The 17,002-nt window shown below is 36.1% G+C and overlaps 1 protein-coding gene across 1 annotated transcript in view; it reads left to right on the plus strand.

Annotated features, from left to right (window-relative positions):
- LOC142230669 (cytokine receptor-like) overlaps positions 1-17,002 on the plus strand; it is a 186,323-nt gene that overhangs the window by 110,109 nt on the left and 59,212 nt on the right. Inside the window, exon 5 of the mRNA XM_075301306.1 lies at positions 7,314-7,425. Coding sequence (XP_075157421.1) covers positions 7,314-7,425 — 112 coding nt within the window. The remainder of the gene's footprint in view (positions 1-7,313; positions 7,426-17,002) is intronic.

A 17,002-nucleotide genomic window follows, 5' to 3' on the forward strand; every position in this document is an offset into this window, starting at 1 on the left:
AATTGGTCCACATCGGTCCATAATTATATATAGCCCCCATATAAACCGATCCCCAGATTTGGCTTGTGGAGCCTCTAAGAGAAGCATATTTCATCCGATCCGGCTGAAATTTGGTACATGGTGTTGGTAGATGGTCTCTAACAATCACGCAAAAATTGGTCCACATCGGTCCATAATTATATATAGCCCCCATATAAACCGATCCCCAGATTTGGCTTGTGGAGCCTCTAAGAGAAGCATATTTCATCCGATCCGGCTGAAATTTGGTACATGGTGTAGGTAGATGGTCTCTAACAATCGTGCAAAAATTGGTCCACATCGGTCCATAATTATATATAGCCCCCATATAAACCGATCCCCAGATTTGGCTTGCGGAGCCTCAAAGAGAAGCAAATTTCATCCGATCCGTCTGAAATTTGGTACATGATGTTGGTATATGGTCTCTAATAACCGTGCAAAAATTGGTCCACATCGGTCCATAATTATATATGGACCCCATATAAACCGATCTCCAGATTTGGCTTGCGAAGCCCCAAAGAGAAGCAAATTGCATCCGATCCGGCTGAAATTTGGTACTTGGTATTGTTATGTGGTCTCTAATATCCATGCAAAAATTGGTCCACATCGGTTCATAATTATATATAGCCCCCATATAAGCTGATCCCCAGATTTGGCTTTCGAAGTCTCCAAGAGAAGCAAATTTCACCCAATCCGGTTGTAATTTTGAACATGGTGTTAGTATATGATCTTTAACAACCGTGCCAGAATTGGTCCATATCGGTCCATAATTATATATAGCCCCCATATAAAACGTTCTCCAGATTTGACCTCCGGAGCCTCTTGGAGGAGCAAAATTCATCCGATCCGGTTCACATTAGGAACGTGGTGTTAGTATATGGTCGCTAACAACCATACAACAATTGGTCCAATCACTCAAAAATTGGTCCATATCGGTTCATAACCATGGTTGCCACTAGAGCCAAAATTAATCTACCAAAATTTTATTTATATAGAAAATTTTGTCAAAATTTTATTTCTATAGAAAATTTTGTCAAAATTTTATTTCTAGAGAAAATTTTGTTAAAATTTTATTCGGTTCACAATAAAATTTTCATCATTGTCAAAATTTTATTTCTATAGAAAATTTTGTTCAAATTTTATTCGGTTCATAATCATGGTTGCCACTCGAGCCAAAAATAATCTACCAAGATTTTATTTCTATAGAATATTTTGTCAAAAGTCTATTCCTATAGAAAATTTTGTTAAAATTTTATTTCTGTAGAAATTTTTATCAAAATTTTCTTTCTATAGAAAATTTTGTCAAAATTTTTATTTCTATAGAAAATTTTATTTCTATAGAAAATTTTGTTAAAATTTTATTTCTGTAGAAAATTTTGTCAAAATTTTATGTCTACTTTGTCAAACTGAATTATATACGTATTGGATCGATCTTTTTTGATTTAATATATACCACGTATGGACTTACATACAATTTAGAAGATGGTGTTAGGAGGTTTTAAGATACCTTGCCATCGGCAAGCGTTACCGCAACTTAGATAATTCGATTCTGGATGGCAGTGTTTAGAAGAAGTTTCTACGCAATCAATGATGGAGGGTACATAAGCTTCGGCCTGGCCGAACTTACGGCCGTATATACTTGTTTATAACTCCTTTTTCCATATTTTAATTAGGTAATTTTAACTTTTTTGTTTCAAATGGATTAAAATTTTTAAAATTTTGTCGGAAAAAAATCCAAATCCAATCTAGAAATATTTGAGGTCAAACGTTTCAGACAATCGTTAGAATGCATTAAAAATCATAAAAATATAGAAATTATTTATTTGGCAAAATATTACAAAAATTTTTAATTCACATACAAAACACTGAATTCGAATCACACCTTAAGAAATGATGCAAATTCAGTGCAACGGCTATTGAAATGATGGACATCCGTCCTATGACAAGCCCATGTTAAATTCATCGCTTCTACCCCAATTTCCGGATCCGCTTTTGTTTGCTGGGCAAAATTCATTGGATATGATCATATGCAAAATTCATTGGATATGATCAAAAGTTTTGAATCCGAACCGCTTTTATGAAAACTCTTTTTACTGGGCTATTTTATGTCCCTAATGGAATAGAGCTCGATAAAAAAAAAACACTAAAGAAAGGATTATCGGTTGCAAATATTTTGATTTAGGTACTCGATTTTGGTATTCAAACCAAAGAAGTGGACAATTGAAGTAAGGACAAATTTAAGTCGCAATACTCTTTTAAATTTACGTTTTGCGTACTTGATTCTAAGAAACGAAGTTTAATGTACACTGAAAAAAAAATAATGTCGTGAAGTCAAAGATTTCATGCCTTTAAAATACGATTGCAACTTTTGCTTAGCATAGAAGACGCATTTCTCTAATATAAAGTTTTTTTCCTTGTCCAAAAGTCGATAAATTTGTCAACGAAGTCGTATTGTCCTTTTAACTAAGTGATTTCACTTCAAAATGAGTATCGTAACATTAAAGAAAAAATGTTTGAGTTAAGGTCAACTTGACTTTAAATATGTTGTCTTTTTGCATCTTGACTACAAAGCTAAAAATCGTTCAAATATAGGACATGTTTTTCAACACTTTATTTTAAAGACTTTTTTACTTGAAACATAGCATAATTTCTACTGGAAGTCGAATCTTAATTTGGAAAATAAAGTTGTCGTTAACTCGTTTTTAAAGAACTTTGATAGCATAGGAAGAAAAACAAGTATATACGACTGTAAGTTCGGCCAGGCCGAATCTTATCTACCCTCCACCATGTCTTTCTACGAAAGACTGTCATCTACAATCGAATCACTTGGGTTGTGGTATCTCAAAACATCGTAATTGTTAGTTATTCCATACGAGGTATATATTAGACGTACGTAGAGAGCCACACACAGAGAAGGAATATGATCACCTCAAACATATTTCAAGAGCAAAATGTTATTTTTGTATGGTGACCATGTAACATGTTTGTCACTAAAATGTTATTTTCTCGTCAAATATTTGCCGAAATCAGATACATGATTTCCGAGAAAATAACATGGCTGCCACCCAAAAATAACATTTTGCTCTTAATACATGTTTGAGGTGATCATATTCCTTCTCTGGGTACAGAATTGAAATATGGGGTTGCTTATATCGGGGCTATATAGAATTATGAACTTGATATGGACCAATTTTTGTGTGATTGGGGATCGATTTATCTGAGGGCTATATATAACTATAGACCGATATGGACCTAAAGGATGATACGGTCAAAATTTTGTCAAGGGAAAACTCGTGTAAATCGGTGAAATCGTTTATTTAAAAAAATCAAATTAAATTTCTTTTTCAAGTTCAATTAGTATAAAATTCAGGAAAAATATTCAGTTAGGCTTTCGCTTTTCCAAATCCGAATTGTCGGGCCTCACGCATGACACCTGCCATCAGATTTTGTACAGCCACCTTGTCCACCTTCTTCGCCGCAGAAAGCCAGTTTGCCTTGAACTGCTGCTCGTCCTTAGCAGTTTTTTGGTCTTCTTTAGGTTCCGCTTGACAATAGCCCAGTATTTCTCAATTGGGCGGAGCTCTGGCGTGTTGGGAGGGTTCTTGTCCTTGGGAACCACCTGCACGTTGTTGGCGGCGTACCACTCCATGGCCTTTTTACCGTAATGGCAAGATGCCAAATCCGGCCAAAACAGTACGGAACAACCGTGTTTCTTCAGGAAAGGCAGCAGACGTTTATTCAAACACTCTTTCACGTAAATTTCTTGGTTGACAGTCCCGGAAGCTATGAAAATGCTGCTTTTCAAGCCACAGGTACAGATGGCTTGCCAAACCAGATATTTCTTTGCGAACTTTGACAGTTTTATGTGCTTGAAAATATCTGCTACTTTTCCCCTTCCTTTTGCCGTATAAAACTCCTGTCCCGGAAGCTGCTTGTAGTCGGCTTTGACGTAGGTTTCGTCGTCCATTACCACGCAGTCAAACTTCGTCAGCATCGTCGTGTACAGCCTCCGGGATCGCGCTTTGGCCGTCGTATTTTGTTTATCATCGCGATTTGGAGTCACTACCTTCTTGTAAGTCGATAGTCCGGCTCGTTTTTTGGCTCGATGCACGGTTGTAGACGATACACCCAGCTTATTTGCGGCATCTCGGAGAGAGAGGTTAGGGTTTCGCTTGAAACTACCGGCAACTCTCTTTGTCGTCTCAGCGGCTTCCGGTTTTCGATTTCCCCCCGATCCAGACTTCCTGGCTGTCGACAAACGTTCCCCAAACACTTTAATTACATTTGTAACGATTGATTTGGCAACTTTTAGCGATTTTGCCAGCTTTGCGTGCGAGTAGCTCGGATTTTCGCGATGCGCGAGCAAAATTTTGATACGCTGGTCTTCTTGCTTGGACGGCATTTTGACAACTGAAGAGTGAATTCCAAAATCAAAATAGGAGCAAAATTCTACGCACACACCTTCAAAATTAGGGGTTTTCAGGTTTTTTAAATGCAAAATTGAAAGAAATACGTCAAGTTTATATTGACCGTATCACCCTTTAATTAGGCATGGTTTTTAACGGCCATATACTAGCACAATGTACCAAATTTCAACTGACTCGGATGCAATTTGCTCCTCCAAGAGGCTCCAACACCAAATCTCGGGATCGGTTTATATGGGGGCTATATATGATTATGGACTGATATGGACCACTTTTGGCATGGTTGTTAAATATCATATACTACCACCACATACAAAATTTCAACCAGATCGGATGAATTTTGCTTCTCCAAAAGGCACCAGAGGTCAAATCTGGGGATCGGTTTATATGGGGGCTATATATAATTATGGACTGATATGAACAAATTCCTGCATGTGTGTTGGATACCATATACAAACATCACGTACCAAATTTCAACCGAATCGGGGGGCTCCGGAGGTCAAATCTGGGGATCGGTTTATATGGGGACTATATATAATTATTGACCCATTTCGACCAATTTTTGCATGGGTGTTTGAGGCCATATATTAACATTAACCACGTACCAAATTTCAACTTAATCAGATGAATTTTGGTCTTCCAAGAGGCTCCGGAGGTCAAATCGGGGGATCGGTTTATATGGGGGCTATATATAATTATGGACCGATTTGGACCAATGTTTGCATGGTTGTTAGAGACCATATACTAACACCATGTACCAAATTTCAGCCGGATCGGATGAAATTTGCTTCTCTTAGAGTAATAGCAAGCCAAATTTGGGGGTCCGTTTATATCGGGGCTATACGTAAAAGTGGACCGATATACATCAATAACAACTACTTGTGCCAAGATTCAAGTCTATAGCTTGTTTCGTTCGGAAGTTAGCGTGATTTCAACAGACGGACATGCTCAGATCGACTCAGAATTTCACCACGACCCAGAATATATATACTTTATGGAGTCTTAGAGCAATATTTCGATGTGTTACAAACGGAATGACAAAGTTAATATACCCCCATCCTATGCTGGAGGATATAAAAAGCTGAAAAAGCGAAAAATTAAAATTTGCTTCCTAGAAGCAAGTACACAAAACCCAAATTTAAAAGAGATTTGTGTCTTAAAAGTGTCCTTACTTGTATTATCCGCTTCTTTGGCTCGGAATCAATACCAAAATTTTTAAAGTAAAGACAAAATCTTTGGAACCGGGCATGTTTTTTTTTGCAGTGTATTCGTGAGTAAGGGGTTTTCGTTTCGCAAAAAATATGTTGCCTTGGTGTTACACTACCTTTTTCGTCATTATATTTTCACTCAAATGATAGTGTCATTCCAAAATTATTGTTAATTCATAATATTGTGAGGGATACAGGACCCAAAAGCTGTAACAGTGCCCTTCATATTTTGCAAACAATTTCCTGGATGTTTCACCTTTTTTACCAATCGAAATCGCCATAAATTTCACTCACGCACACACTTACTACCATAAAAAATTTGGAATTTCTTCCTAAAGGTGGGTATTAAGATCGAGTTTAGCCGCTAAAAACGTCATTTTTTCACGATTACTTTTCTTTAATAATCCATTTTAAGGAATACAAACTTTGTGAAAATTTGCTTTGGGCTTTTCCCCATCAAGTTATAATAAAATTTGCAACAAATATGTATAATTTCATGCATTTTTCTTACTGATTTAGTTTTCACTTTAGCGATTTTAGCGGCTAAAATCGAACTTAATACTCACCTTAAGTCATTACTTCTAATGCACTTCCTAAAATACTCTTCTAGAGATGAACTTAATTTTCACTTCAGAAGAAGTTTTTTTTTTTGTGGTGATATATAAAAATATTTTCTTTGGCGCAGTTTTAGCAAAAATTTTAATTTTCTGAATTTTATTGTATATGAAACACAGTAAGAGAATATAAAATAATGACAATTTCCCAAAAATATTTGAAAATTGTTCTGATTCATTTTGCGACTGACGTGGAATTTGTCATAAAATTTGTGCAAATATTGTTCGAAACATCATTAAATACAGGTAAAAACCGAAAAAAGTAAAGAAAAAGTTTATTCTTAAATCCCAAATACTATAGCATCACATCTAAAGAATTAATGCAGCAGATGCTTAAAAATATGATTTCCGATCCGAAATACGTCGTTACTCTGGGTTCCATATTTGGTTCAATTTGTTTTAATTGTCCGCAATGGATATATGTTCGCTAATCAGAGAATGAAGCCGACCCATTTTTGTCGGCGCGCCTCACACTAAATTTGCCTCCGGCGGCGGCGGCGTGACGGCTAAGCCGATATAAATATGTCTCTTCGGCGGCGGACAATTATCCATTATAAAATCAATTTGAAGTTATTCTAATGGTGATGAGATTAGTTGTACAACCAATCTTACAATCAAATTTACATTTCATTCAAATTTTCTGAGGTAAATTTTTGCAAAACTATTATATTATATTGTGGGTGAAAGGCTCAAATTTTGGCAAAAATAACGTCAATTATTATTAGTAAATTTTTCTGATTAATTGGCGGCTAAATTTCAGATGAGTCGACATATTCGGCGGCGGCGTCGACTGGCAAAAATGGTCGGAGGCGCGACTCGTAGGCTTCATTCTCTGTGCCTAAGTAAGATTCAACCAATATGAACGATTTTGGATCGTAAACGTGAGAGGTCGTCTGCAGAATAGCGCAGGGCCAATTCAGTGGGCCTTTCCTATATTTCACACGGGTTAACAGTTGAACATATGAAAATCCACATTTTATGTAGAACTTTTTTCCAAGAATAGCACTCAGCCTTCATTACATATATGAATTTTATTTTTATATTTACAGGTCGTAGACAATTACACGGCAGTTTTAAAAATTAACAATGCGACAGAAAATGTCGCTGAATACCAATGTATGATGGGAAGTTATGGTATTGGCATAGCTACACTTTATGTGGGTAAGTTAAATAATAAACAAGTATATACGGCCGTAAGTTCGGCCAGGCCGAATCTTATGTACCCTCCACCATGGATTGTGTAGAAACTTCTACGAAAGACTGTCATTAACAATCGAATTACTTGGGTTGTGGTATCTTAAAAATTCTTAACATCGTTTTCTAAATTGTGAGTTAGTCCATACGTTGTATATATTAGACAAAAAAGTTATGTATAGTTAAGTCTACAAATAATTACGAATCGATATGGACTTTTCGCATGGTACGTAGAGAGCCAGAATTGAAATACGGGGGTCGCTTATATGTGGGCTATATAGAATTATGCACTTGATATGGACCAATTTTTGTGTGATTGGGGATCGGTTTATCAGAGGGCTATATATAACTATAGACCGATACGGACCTAGTTAGGCATGTTTGTTAACGGCCATATACTAGCAGAATGTACCAAATTTCACCTGACTAGGATGAAATTTGCTCCTACAAGAGGCTACAGACTTTTGGCATGGTTGTTAAATATCATATACTACCACCACGTATCAAATTTCAACCAGATCGGATGAATTTTGCTTCTCCAAAAGGCACCGGAGGTCAAATCTGGGGATCGGTTTATATGTGGGCTATATATAATTATGGACCGATTTCGACCAATTTTTGCATGGGTATTTGAGACCATATACTAACACCTCGTACCAAATTTTAACTGAATCAGATGAATTTTTGTCTTCCAAGAGGCTCCGGAGGTCAAATCTGGTGATCGGTTTATATGGGGGCTATATATAATTATGGACCGATGTGGACCATTTTTTGCACGCTTGTTAGAGACCATATACTAACACCATGTACCAAATTTCAGCCGGATCGGAAGAAATTTGCTTCTCTTAGAGTCTCCACAAGCCAAATCGGGGGATCGGTTTATATGGGGGCTATATATAATTCTAGACCGATGTGGACCATTTTTTGCATGCTCGTTAGAGACCATATACTAACACCATGTACCAAATTTCAGCCGGATCGGAAGAAATTTGCTTCTCTTAGAGTCTCCACAAGCCAAATCGGGGGATCGGTTTATATGAGGGCTATATATAATTATTGACCGATGTGGACCAATTTGAGCATGGTTGTTAGAGATCATATGTTGACACCATGTACCAAATTTCAGCCGGATCGGATGAAATTTGCTTCTCTTAGGGTCTCCACAAGCCAAATCGGGGGATCGGTTTATATGGGGGCTATATACAATTATAGACCGATGTGGACCAATTTTTGCATGGTTGTTAGAGATCATATGTTGACACTATGTACCAAATTTCAGCCCGATCGGATGAAATTTGCTTCTCTTTGAGGCCTCGCAAGCCAAATTTGGGGGTCCGTTTATATGGTGGCTATACGTAAAAGTGGACCGATATGGCCCATTTGCAATACCATCCGACCTACCTCAATAACAACTACTTGTGCCAAGCTTCAAGTCGATAGCTTGTTTCGTTCGGAAGTTAGCTTGATTTCAACAGACGGACGGACGGACATGCTCAGATCGGCTCAGAATTTCACCACGACCCAGAATATATATACTTTATGGGGTCTTAGAGCAATATTTCAATATGTTACAAACGGAATGACAAAGTTAATATACCCCCCATCCTAAGGTGGAGGGTATACCTCAATAACAACTACTTGTGCCAAGCTTCAAGTCGATAGCTTGTTTCGTTCGGAAGTTAGCGTGATTTCAATAGACGGACGGACAGATATGCTTAGATCGACTCAGAATTTCACCACGACCCAGAATATATATACTTTATGGGGTCTTAGAGCAATATTTCGATGTGTTACAAACGGAATGACAAAGTTAATATACCCCCCATCCTATGGTGGAGGGTATAAAAATAAATTCACCACTACTTTGGGCTTATTTTTCAATATATTTTGGGGCAGATACATTCTTCAATGTTATGGAAATCATCTTCAAATTGAACATTACTTTATTTTAAAGACGTTTATTACTTGAAATATGACATGATCATTTCGGTTCTGAATTTGAAAATTGTTGAGTTGTGGTTAAAACGTACTTAAAGGATTTCGATATTTTTTTCAATGTATAGATGAGTACTTCGCAGCAGTCTGGAAAACGCACTAATATTTTATACCCTCCACCATAGGATAATATTAACTTTGCTATTCCGTTTGTAATACATCGAAATATCGATTATCAGGTAGGTCAAGTTCGAAGATATATCGGTCAAGATTGTAACCGCCCTACCGATTGGGGTCTTGAGCTTCTAGACATCCCAATTTTAATTCAATTTGCCGGAAATTCAAAATGTGGAGGAATTTTGAGTCCACACATAAGTAGGCAGAATATGGTGGGTATCGGTCCACATTTTTATATGGCCCCCATATATATCCCGATCTCTCGATTTGTCTTCTTGAGCATCTAGATATCAGAATATTTTCCCAATTTGACGGAAATTCAAAATCTAGAGGTATTTGGGTTCATAAACAAGTGTATGGAAGATGGTGTGTATCGGTCCATGTTTCGATATAGCCCCATATATCCCAATCTCCTGATTTAACTTCTTAGGCTTCTAGAGACGGCAATTTTTATCCGATTTGCTTGAAATTGGAAATCTAGAGGTATTTTAGGTCCACACATAAGTGTGCCGAAGATGGTGTGTGTCGGTCCATGCTTTGGTATTTCCCTCATACAGACCCGATCTCCCGATTTGACATCCCAATTTTTATCCGATATGACTGAATATTTTAGGTCCACACATAAGTAAGCCGAATATGGGGCATATCGATCCACATTTTAATGTACCCCCCATATAGACCGATATCCCGATTTAACTTCTTGGGCTTCTAGACACCGATTTGCCTGAAATTCAAATTTTAGAGGTATTTTAGGTCCGTAAATAGGTGTAGCGAATATGGTGTGAATCGGTACATGGTTTAATGTTTGCTTGGCAGATTATCTGTCACCAAATCCATCTGAAATTCTATATATTTTCATGTAACCCGACGAAGAGTTTTCAAAGGAAACAATTATATTATTTAATTCATGGTGGTGGGTATTTCAGTTTCAATTTATTGTGATTAATCACAAAGTAATAACAATAAGAATTACAATTTTATAGTTCAACATAGTAGTGTAGAAACCAGAGATGGTCTGTCGTAAACTGTCATGTATTTGACATACATTTACGACGTATTTTACCATACATCAAAAACATCGTAAACCTTCCGAAAATACATAGTTTTTGACGATACAGTACACTTGTTTTAGAACCGTTTATTTCGTACTTTTTTTACAATTTTTGTATTAACGAAAGGCATTCGTTTCATTAAAAGAAAATGCTGGCCTTCGTAAAATACTTAGTTTTTTGCAATATAAGTAATTTTTGTACAGTATAAGTTTTTTAGAACCATTTATGTTTTACTTGATTTGAGAATTCCTTTTCTTATAAAAACAATAGTACAAATAGGCGGACTACTGTCAGTTGGATTTCACATAGCCGTATTAAATTCGGAATAATTAATAAATTTAAATCTGCGTCGTTGGTATTTTCCATATCCACACGATGTACTTAAATCCGAATTTTGCAACAACAATTTCCACAGTTTCAGCAATTTGAAAACGCCTTGCATTCAAACGTTTATGCCTGCATATTTTGCAAATCGCTCAAATGCAATTTCAAACATTTCAAAATATTATTATAAAAAATTCTAAAATACTTCAATATGACGTTTCTATGACTTGGGATATTAAACATAGTTTTTGAAATAAAATCTAAGGATGCTGTAGGTGTTTTTGACATTTACTACGTTTTTTACGTTTTATGCAGGTATATGAAGTTGTCGACGTTTACAACTTTTTGACGATAGAAAACTCAAAAAAATGCTACTCGGGCCACATCTGGTAGAAACACATAGCCATAAATTTATATATAGAAAGTATATACGGCTCTAAGTTCGGCCAGGGTTGCATAGAAACTTCTACTAAAGACTGTCATCCCCAATCGAATTACTTGGGTTGTGGTAATACTTACCGACGGCAAGGTATCTTAAAACTTCTTAACAATGTCTTCTATATTCTAAGTTAGTCAATATGTAGTATATATTATGCGTCGTCCGGACTATAAGTTTATTTATATATAATAATGGACCGATAAAGGGTGATACGGTCAAAATTTGGTCAATATAAACTTGACGTATTTCTTTCAATTTTGCATTTAAAACCTGAACACCCCTCATTTTGAAGGTGTGTGTGTGTAGAATGTTGCTCCTATTTTGAATTTGGAATTCACTCTTCAGTTGTCAAAATGCCGTCCAAGCAAGAAGAGCAGCGTATCAAAATTTTGCTGGCGCATCGCGAAAATCCGAGCTACTCGCACGCAAAGCTGGCAAAATCGCTAAAAGTTGCCAAATCAACCGTTACAAATGTAATTAAAGTGTTTGGGGAACGTTTGTCGACAGCCAGGAAGTCTGGATCGGGGGGAAATCGAAAACCGGAAGCCGCTGAGACCACAAAGAGAGTTGCTGGTAGTTTTAAGCGAAACCCTAACCTCTCTCTCCGAGATGCCGCAAATAAGCTGGGTGTATCGTCTATAACCGTGCATCGCGCCAAAAAACGAGCCGGACTATCGACTTACAAGAAGGTACACAGAGAATACAGATTGGTTATGATAACCGAATTTATTGCCAACCTCCTTTTGGCAGTTGCACCAACTATCAGTTGGCAGTTGTGTCACCCGACAAATTCGGTCGACTCAATCGAATTATGGGAACTCCAACTTATACCATATATGGAGTTGGTTGTATCAGACGATGGAATTTTTCGTTGTTCCCTTCATTTGGTTGTGTCACCCATCCCCAATTACAAATTAATTTCATTTAAATTTTATTTTTTTTATTTGGTTTAAATACGTTTAAATATTTGTATTAAAGATGTATAGCTAAATACAAGGTGTGTTCCTTTACTTTACTCGTAGTAAAAAGTAGTAAAAGAGAGAAATATCGACAATCCTCTCAGATTTCTAAATTTTTTAAATGTACAGGAACGAAAATATAGTAAAAATGTCAAATAAAAAACAAAAGAAGCATTGTGATTTGAATAAATATTTTCAAAACATGTAGGTAAATTAAATACTTTTATATCGCAATTATTTTGACAAATGGCAGATTTTTTGCAGGAAACTTTGAAATCCTTATTACGATAGAAAGAAGCTATGGTTTTTACTTTGTTATAAAAAGTACTCCTTTTGCAAAATTTTTAATCAAAGTAGAACCCTGGCTTCTGGGCCATAAAGTAAAATAATAGCGCATATTATCATTATCTTATAAGGTGGGGTTTTTCATTCCGTTTGTAACACATACAAACGAATTCTGACTATAGAAAGTATATATAGTCTTGATCAGGGAGAAATTATAAGACGATGTCTCTCTGTCTGGCTATCTGTTGTAATCGGGCTACTTCCTTCAATAATGAACCTATAGTGCTGAAATTTTACCAGACACGTTTTTCTTCTACAAGCAGGTCAATTTTGAAGATGGACTACATCGGCCTAAGTTTCGATTTTGCTTCCATATGAACCGACCCCCCAGTTGGGGTCTTCATGACATAGACATTAAAACTTTTATCCGATTTGCATGAAATTCAAAACGTAGAGGTACTTTTGGTCCATTAATCGAATTTGGTGTGAGTCGGTCAATGTTTTGGTACTTTTTTTCGAAACAAGTGGTATTGGTTCGGCATTGTTTTGAAATTCCAAATTGTGGAGTGGAAGGTGCACAATTTTTTTCCTCCAGAATACGTAGAATTTTATAAGGAATGTAGTTAAGAAAATATAACAACAATCGATCTTAAAACTATCCTTCTAGACTCAAAATACAGACTCCACTTTGTTCAAATTTTGCAAAAAAAAAGATAAATTGTAAGGCCCTATCTCGCAAATATTAGATATATTCGCACACATACACAATCGTTTTATGGTGGTTTATAAGTTCTATCCAGCAAATCATGAAAATCGGCGCATAATTACCCGTTTGCCAAGTAAAACTAAATTTCATACATCCGAGTTGTCCAACTTCCAATGTCTATAGGCCAGCCCGTGAATCCACTAGGGACCTACAAACCTCTAAATATTGAGAAAAACATCTCAGCTTTGGCATAAAGAAAAAATTATGATGATATCTTAATCCATTAAAAAGTTACAGAATTATTTCCAAAAAAGCGATTTGGAACTACTTTAGTTTGTAAAATTTGAAAACAAATAATTATTTTTGTCATGACATATCTACAACTTTTACTCGAAAGAATTTGTCGAGTAACTTGTAGTAAAAAAATTTTAAAAGAGACATGCATTTTGACGTTGTTCTCTTAAAATTGTTTACTACTTTTACTATTTTTTGGGGTTTAAGAACGGTTTCTAGTAAAAACTAGTAAAAGTAGTAACTAGTAGTACGTAAAGGAACACAACTACAATGTATGATAACAATTAATGTCCTTAAAATGTTTTGGCGGTTGGGCAAACAAAATTTAATACACATCCCATTATATGACCTTCAGTTAAAAGTCTACTTTTTTATACCCTCCATCATAGGATGGGGGTATATTAACTTTGTCATTCCGTTTGTAACACATCGAAATATTGCTCTAAGACCCCATAAAGTATATATATTCTGGGTCGTGGTGAAATTCTGAGTCGATCTAAGCATGTCCGTCCGTCCGTCCGTCCGTCCGTCCGTCCGTCCGTCCGTCCGTCCGTCCGTCCGTCCGTCCGTCCGTCTGTTGAAATCACGCTAACTTCCGAACGAAACAAGCTATCGACTTGAAACTTGGCACAAGTAGTTGTTATCGATGTAGGTCGGATGGTATTGAAAATGGGCCATATCGGTCCACTTTTACGTATAGCCCCCATATAAAGGGACCCTCAGATTTGGCTTGTGGAGCCTCTAACAGAAGCATATTTCATCCGATCCGGCTAAAATTTGGTATATGGTGTTGGTATATGGTCTCTAACAATCATGCAAAAATTGGTCCACATCGGTCCATAATTATATATAGCCCCCATATAAACCGATCCCCAGATTTGGCTTGTGGAGCCTCTAAGAGAAGCATATTTCATCCGATCCGGCTGAAATTTGGTACATGGTGTTGGTAGATGGTCTCTAACAATCACGCAAAAATTGGTCCACATCGGTCCATAATTATATATAGCCCCCATATAAACCGATCCCCAGATTTGGCTTGTGGAGCCTCTAAGAGAAGCATATTTCATCCGATCCGGCTGAAATTTGGTACATGGTGTAGGTAGATGGTCTCTAACAATCGTGCAAAAATTGGTCCACATCGGTCCATAATTATATATAGCCCCCATATAAACCGATCCCCAGATTTGGCTTGCGGAGCCTCAAAGAGAAGCAAATTTCATCCGATCCGTCTGAAATTTGGTACATGATGTTGGTATATGGTCTCTAATAACCGTGCAAAAATTGGTCCACATCGGTCCATAATTATATATGGACCCCATATAAACCGATCTCCAGATTTGGCTTGCGAAGCCCCAAAGAGAAGCAAATTGCATCCGATCCGGCTGAAATTTGGTACTTGGTATTGTTATGTGGTCTCTAATATCCATGCAAAAATTGGTCCACATCGGTTCATAATTATATATAGCCCCCATATAAGCTGATCCCCAGATTTGGCTTTCGAAGTCTCCAAGAGAAGCAAATTTCACCCAATCCGGTTGTAATTTTGAACATGGTGTTAGTATATGATCTTTAACAACCGTGCCAGAATTGGTCCATATCGGTCCATAATTATATATAGCCCCCATATAAAACGTTCTCCAGATTTGACCTCCGGAGCCTCTTGGAGGAGCAAAATTCATCCGATCCGGTTCACATTAGGAACGTGGTGTTAGTATATGGTCGCTAACAACCATACAACAATTGGTCCAATCACTCAAAAATTGGTCCATATCGGTTCATAACCATGGTTGCCACTAGAGCCAAAATTAATCTACCAAAATTTTATTTATATAGAAAATTTTGTCAAAATTTTATTTCTATAGAAAATTTTGTCAAAATTTTATTTCTAGAGAAAATTTTGTTAAAATTTTATTCGGTTCACAATAAAATTTTCATCATTGTCAAAATTTTATTTCTATAGAAAATTTTGTTCAAATTTTATTCGGTTCATAATCATGGTTGCCACTCGAGCCAAAAATAATCTACCAAGATTTTATTTCTATAGAATATTTTGTCAAAAGTCTATTCCTATAGAAAATTTTGTTAAAATTTTATTTCTGTAGAAATTTTTATCAAAATTTTCTTTCTATAGAAAATTTTGTCAAAATTTTTATTTCTATAGAAAATTTTATTTCTATAGAAAATTTTGTTAAAATTTTATTTCTGTAGAAAATTTTGTCAAAATTTTATGTCTACTTTGTCAAACTGAATTATATACGTATTGGATCGATCTTTTTTGATTTAATATATACCACGTATGGACTTACATACAATTTAGAAGATGGTGTTAGGAGGTTTTAAGATACCTTGCCATCGGCAAGCGTTACCGCAACTTAGATAATTCGATTCTGGATGGCAGTGTTTAGAAGAAGTTTCTACGCAATCAATGATGGAGGGTACATAAGCTTCGGCCTGGCCGAACTTACGGCCGTATATACTTGTTAAATATTAAAATGCATAAAAATGGACCCGTATTACTAGTTTTTGCATATAAATTATTTTTGGTCGCTATAAGTTATTTTGGTCTGTGCCTACAGACACGTTTGGACAAGCAAGCCAATTTTGAAACCACAAGTGATGAACTTCTTCTTATTGTTGAGTGCGTCCCGATAGTGTGTTAGGCATTATGAAAAATAAATAACTTTTGAGCGTTCGCCCGAATCTGGCCCATGGCCCTTTGTATCCACTTGGGTCTGTTGTACAACGTTGACATATTGGATTATTGTTTAAAAATAAATCAAATAAGATTAGTTAGATGTTGGTGCACTCATGTTTATAAAAACAGTTCAGAACCTACCAATTTATTCACAATGACATCTCTGTGAGGTTCCAAGTACACAAAGCATCCTGGAGATATGTCATTAAATTCTATTGGGGTACGTATGATTTGTACACGCAAAAAAATAATTCTTTCCTCCCAAACGAAATTTTAGACAAACAAAGTTCGTTTCTCATTTGCTTTTCGCTGTAAGGAAGTGTATTTGGAAGAAAAGAATATACTTTTTGTGATAAACGTTTATTCTTTTCCAGGATGTAAAAACAATTTCATAAAGACTAACTCAAAAAAAAAACATTGTTTTCTTGCTAATTGCATTTTCCCTCACATCTTTCTCACATCCACGAGGTTTTTTATTTCTTAACAACTTTTCTTGTAATACCAACAATGTAGAAGAAATTATACGATTTTATAAATTTTTAAAATTTTTTTACCTTTCGCCTGGACGGAGAATCGAACCGCGGACCATGCACTTTGTAAGCCAACACACTAACCACTAAGCTATGTACCTGTTATGGTCATCAATAGATAATTATCCATATAAGTTATATTTATATA

Source organism: Haematobia irritans, chromosome 3 (genome assembly GCF_050003625.1).
Source record: "Haematobia irritans isolate KBUSLIRL chromosome 3, ASM5000362v1, whole genome shotgun sequence".
Lineage (NCBI taxonomy): Eukaryota > Metazoa > Arthropoda > Insecta > Diptera > Muscidae > Haematobia > Haematobia irritans.